This window comes from Octopus bimaculoides, chromosome 17 (assembly GCF_001194135.2).
Source record: "Octopus bimaculoides isolate UCB-OBI-ISO-001 chromosome 17, ASM119413v2, whole genome shotgun sequence".
In the NCBI taxonomy this organism is placed as follows: Eukaryota; Metazoa; Mollusca; class Cephalopoda; order Octopoda; family Octopodidae; genus Octopus; species Octopus bimaculoides.
The window spans coordinates 43987602-43993817 of NC_068997.1; the positions used below are offsets into that span (position 1 = coordinate 43987602).

Sequence of the window (6216 nt, forward strand, 5' to 3'; positions counted from 1 at the left end):
CCAGACAGCCACTCCTGCACCTATAAAAATATATATATATTCTCTTTTATATAAATCTTTAGTTAAATATATTCAATGAGAATATATACTGAATTTATATTGAGTGCTCTATTGTATCAAAGTATTAATACTATTAAAGTATTAATGTATTTAACATGAGCGATTGTATATATATTTTATAATATATTATCATTACAACAATTACTCTACACATGTATATATCCTTCCAATGAATTTTCCAATATTGATTTCATGATATTAATAATAATATATTATAAAATATATATTCTCTTTTATATATATATATATTCTTTTATTTGTTTCAGCCATTTGACAGTCGCCATGCTGGAGCACCACCTGAAAGGGTGTTGGTGATACAAACAGGAAACAGAACTTGAGCATATATTTTTTATTATTAATCAGCAAGAATTAGAGTGACTCAACGGCCAAAAGTTGTTATGCATTGACCAGTGCCTGAAAACTCTTGCTGATTTATGGCATGTAAAACACCCACTACACTCTCAGAGTGGTTGGCGTTAGGAAGGGCATCCAGCTGTAGAAACTCTGCCAAATCAGATTGGAGCCTGGTGTCACCTCCTGGTCCACCAGTCCTCAGTCAAATTGTCCAACCCATGCTAGCATGGAAGGCGGACGTTAAACGACGATGATGATGATAATGATATATATATATAATTATAAATAAGGGGAGAGATCACTAAGTAGATCCCTTGTATGCTAAAAATAGACATCAAACCATCCTACTACGAAATCTGTATTCTCAAATTAGCAAGATGTTTATTATTACTCTTATTATTTAATTTCAAATATCTGTGTTCCGTAGCCAGTTGATTCACTGCTGAATATTATTCGTTGCAGTTATTTTCTGGCTTAGCACACTACTATGAGGGCGTTGAATCAAAGTTAAAATACATATTGGAACTCTATACATTCGTATCCTCTCACGGAGACAGGTAGTGTCCAGTTCCATTGTTGTGTCAGCACCGATTTCACTGAGGAGACACAGACAACTATTAAATAGTTCATGTCGAAACCTTAAGGTATGGAATTAAGTGTGATATTTATTTCTTTTCATTTGTCTAGCTCATAAACATCTATCATCTTGCTAATTTGCTAATTTGAGAACACAGATTTCATGGTTGGATGGTTTGACATCTATCTTTAGCATACAAGGGATCCACTTAGTGATCTCTCCTCTTATTTATATTTAAATATAATTCACGGTCCTTGGACGTTTTTTTAAGTAAGCTGACCACTGGTTGAAATTGATATTATTTAATAATATTAATTTCTACTCTTATTATACACACACACACACATATATAATATTCCTGACAGGTTTCCATACAGCTTGTGCTATAAGTAGGAGACACTTGCTTCAATGGATGGGACAGAAGTTGAAATCCTATGGTTTACAAACCAAACTTTCTAACCACCCAACCATGCTTGTATCAGATATATGTATGAGCAATTTCATTAGATTGTAATACTGAGCCCAAATCATCCAGTGGGCCAGGAAAAGGCAACAAGTGAAGCCACTTTAGTACATATTCTAATGAGTCTTTGTAGAAGTATGAAGCTTTCAGTGGTTTTCCAAAGAGGGCATTTTAACCCTTTAGCGTTCAAATTACACTGCCAAATGTTTACCTATTCATATTGTTTTTAATTAATCATGTATTGTCTCAATGCTTAGAGATTTCAATAATGTTATTGTGTATTTTTAGAATGGCATTATAGGGTAGGTATGAGAGGTTAGATCAGGCCAGTTTGAACATAAAACAGGGGGAGTATTTGGGTTGGATATGGCCAGTTTGAATGTTATTGGGTTCAAACAATCTTGGAACATATTGGAGTGTTGTTCTACAGGGAGATATTAAATGGTATTGTAAAGAATATTTTAAATAATGTTTCATGGGGGGGGGGGTTAAAAAGTGATGTTGCAAGGGGCATTTTTAGAGATGTTGGAAAGGATTTTTTAGGGGGTGGGGGTAATCTCTTCTGTTTTTTCTTAATACAATCATGGAAAACTGATTTTACGTTTTCACTTTTCTATAACCTGAGAAAATCGTTATTTACACACATACAAACAACAAACAGAAACACATGTACAAGCGTATACACACACAAACACATACATAATCACATATTAAAAAAAAAAAACAAAAGAAAATCTTGGAAACAAACAAATGAGTGAAACATGTTAGAAAATGGTCATTAAAAAAATGGTTGCAATGATGGCCACCACAAAGAATAATGTGACACCTTACTTTGACTTTTACTCCATGGTAGAAAGAAGTAATCCCTCTTAACTGTCATAAATTTTTATCTTTATTCCAGTAGACACAACTGGGACCTAATTCATTGATCCCAATATGATGGAAGACAGAATTAACGTTGGTAGGATTTGAACTTGAAACCATTTGCTTCTGATTGAGAAACAGTGAAGTCATCCTCCAGTTCAATGCTCTATGTAACCCTGCTTTGAATCACTTTGCAGTTTAAATCGTTAACAGGTACTGAGAGACAGCATTACTGATGAATAGAATATAGTTCAGAGTTCAAATTTCCATTGTAGTTTTGACCTTTGACCTTTGAATTATGTTGTACTGTGTAGTAACCAATCCAAGAAATGCAAGATCAATGTAAGGTCATTCAGTCAAGAACTCTACTCCTGCACCAAATCAAATACCATTTAGGTGATTCTGTACAATTATGAGCCTGTAATGAGCAAAGACTTAATTACACGGCAGCACTTTGCCCTTCGTAGAAAAAAGATAGGATGAGAAATATCATGCAAAATGGAGGAAAAAAAATAAGTGGAGGGGAAATTAGCAAAAAGCAAAAACTGTGTAAGGGGACAAAGAAAAAAAATGACCAATCAGAATCCAATTGCTTTGTCAATAACATTACGACTTGTGGGAGTTTTTTGTTGTTTTGTTTTTTTTACTAATTTCTTCTCACAAGAAATTAGTCAAAAACCTGAAGACTCAGTGAACAGAGAGCTTCGATCCATGACCATCATGTATTGTAGTTAGTATGTTGGTGAGATATGTTGAAGCTAGGAGAGGCCTGAAACATTTGACTGTAAAGGCAAATTAGTAGAACTGAGTATTTTTACAAATTGAGGCCTCACACACAGAACTCATATGTATGAATGAGCTCCTATTACATACAAAAAGGACCCAAATAAAAAGGGCTGAGCATTTTTTCTTTCGTTTCTGTAACTTTTTTTGATTATTATTATTATTATTTCTTTTTTTAAAATTAAGGCCTCATATGAAGGAACTTATTCTCTTCAGCTAACTGAGTCAGGACTGAGCTCATATCATTGACTACCATATTGTCAGTACTCAGTAGAGACATGTTTGTATAGCGAGACGCTTGGGACATTCGACTGTTGGGCAAGTTAGACGGACTGCAAAGAAGATGACGGTTATTATTTTCTGCTGATAAAGATGTGATATTGTCTATCAAGTTTTCTGTTGATATTGAGTTTATATTGTCCATGAAATCTTCAATAGGAGGCTCTGAAGGGTTTCTAGCCTTGTCTGTTGAGCTTGTCACTTGGTTACAACCCGGTGACATTTCAAGGGTACTGGGGAAGGAATTTTGCACCTGTTCACTTCCGAGCTGGCAGCTTGGTCGACCGAGAAGGGCTGAGACAGACTGATTGGTTTGACCTTGATTGTACATCACTGTAGAAGGGACCACAGGTGCAATCTGCTGCTGTGTGGACGGTGACATTAGATTGGTGCTTGGTGCATAATTACCTGGTGGTGGGGGACCAGGTGGTGGATGTGGCTGCAGGCAACCAGTAGCATTAGAAGCTTGCTGCTGCTGCTGCACATATAAGTTTGAGTGAACATTAGGTAGAGGTTGGTTGTAAGGGTTTGAAGTGTTATACATTCCTTGTTGTTGGGGTGGAACACTGCTGCGGTTATTAGACAGCATCTGTTGTTGTTGTTGTAGTTGCTGTTGTTGCCTAACGTGTTGGCTCCGATTTATGGCCTTTGCTCGAGCTGGAATTTGTGATTGACTAATGTGAGGCACCTGAACCTGCGGACTTTTCCGTTCTTGTTTCTGAGTTGGGAGAGATGGTAGTTTGAGAATATTATTCGGAGAAGAACTACTATAAGTCTGCTGTTGCTGTTGTTGCTGCTGCTGCTGCTGCTGCTGGTTCCGCGATTCCATACCAGCTTTATTTCCTTGAGTCATAATCCATTGATTATTGAGAGGTTGAGTTATGATATTCTGATCAAGAACACCTGAGTTTTGCTGAAGGTTTGCCATGTTCATGCCATACGATGGCGTTCCTGGGGCAGAGTTTCCTGAGATTGCTGGTAAAGTGGCATTATTGCTTTGGTTAAAATTCTGGTTTGCAGCATTCCATCGCTGTATTTGAGCCATACTTGCTTGCATTGCAGCAGGTGAATTGTTGGTACTATTGTTACCTGACATTGCCATAATTTGTTCAGCAGAATAGGTCATTCCCTGATTAAGGTTATTGCCAAGATAGTTCTGGCCCATACCATACACCTGTCCTTGTGCACTGTTATTCTGTGAGGAGCATGTATTTGATGTTTGGTGGTTTGTATTTTGATTGGTCATATAATGCTGTGATGGAGCATGCATGGGAGAGACGTTCACATCTCTGCCATTACCGTTACTATTATTATTATTGTTGCTATTAGCAATGTTAGCCATCTCATTGCCTTCACCTGTACCACCACTTATATAACCGTTGCTAAGAGGAAATATGGAATAAACACCATAACGTTCATTCAAGAACTTCTGCATGTCATCTGGAATGATGATGTCTTCATTATCTTCGAGCATATTCTCTTCCAATAATGCTTCGTTATCAACGGTATCCATGGCAACGCCAATACCACTCTCCTGGTCCTCAGCAATACTATAATCTGTTGCAATGCTACTTCGAGAAGAATTAAACGTGTTCATGGAGTCTGTCTTACTCAACAGGCTCTTCATGTTATTCGGTATTGGAAGGGGCCGCATCATATTTAAACTGTGGAACCTTTGCAGTGACTTCAGTGCAGCAAAATTGGGATCTGCAGTACGGACAGGGTCACTTGCTCTTCTGATTTCTCGGTTAGGTATTTCATGAGGCAAAGGTGTTCGAGCAGGTGTGCTTGTTCTAGCTCCATCATTCTCCCGTCTTGTGGCAAAGAACCTTGCCAACCTCTCATTTTGGTATTTATTCTTCAGGCTGCTGCTGTTCATTAGATTTGTCTGGCTCCCAAGAGATGCTTTCTGAAGCTGTGCCGTCATGTTACCAATGTTACTGCACTCACCACTCGACCGACGAGAACTCATTGGCAGGTTCCCAGTGATGTCGTACTCGTAAGGAGAATTTGTGATGCTGAGGTGAGTAGAAAGCTGTGAAGAGTCACTTGACCTCCGACTAGAAAACTGGCTGCCCACACTTCCATAGGGATATGGGCTGTTTTCAGAGCGCATGCTGCTCATGTACGAACTTGTACTGCTTGTGTTGCTGTCTCTGCGAACTGCTGGGTTACCCAAAGTGTTATAAAGTTCTTGACGACCTGAAAAAGAAGAGTAAAATATAAAATAATATTAGATAATCAATATTTTTAAAATAATGACATCTCAACATATACACATGTGCGTGCGTGTGTGTGTGTGTGTGTGTGTGGAGTCAGTGTCTTAGTCAAAGAACTGGAACCAATAAGAAAATAAAAATTAAAAATATTTTAAATATCAATTACCTGTTAGGTCAGCTATCCTTTTGTGTTGTGGATTATTCTTAATCTGTGGTATTTTATTTGATAAATCAGATATCGTCAGCTGCGTGTGACCATTACATCGACGGTTAACTGGGAAAAACGACAACAACAATGATAATTAGGGCAGCAGCAAAAATATCACACAGGCACACAGATATGCATGCATATGTGTGTGCGTGTGTGTTAGTGTATGTAATGAAATTATTGTATATAATGCTCAGGTGCACCACAACTCATCAGAAAAAGCAGCCAAAAGTGCAAATAAACAACACATAGAATAATGTATGGGAAGTGAAGAGTGAATGAGTTATTATGAAAGAAGATGGGTGGAGTTACGCATCAGGTGTACTGATGGGGAATTTCAGGAAGCAAGGTTCTTATGAAGGATGCAATATCCATATGTGTGCATGACATACACACACACACCTATATA

The 6216-nt window shown here is 37.6% G+C and overlaps 2 protein-coding genes across 2 annotated transcripts in view; both read right to left on the minus strand.

Moving 5' to 3' along the window:
* Positions 1-6216, minus strand: part of LOC106878371 (aspartyl aminopeptidase) — a 383150-nt gene that overhangs the window by 197086 nt on the left and 179848 nt on the right. The window lies entirely within an intron of this gene.
* Positions 21-6216, minus strand: part of LOC106880533 (putative mediator of RNA polymerase II transcription subunit 26) — an 11904-nt gene continuing 5708 nt past the window's right edge. Inside the window, exons 4-5 of the mRNA XM_052973902.1 lie at positions 5766-5873; positions 21-5582 (exon numbers count right to left, since the gene is read on the minus strand). Coding sequence (XP_052829862.1) covers positions 3283-5582; positions 5766-5873 — 2408 coding nt within the window. The 3' untranslated portion in view covers positions 21-3282. The remainder of the gene's footprint in view (positions 5583-5765; positions 5874-6216) is intronic.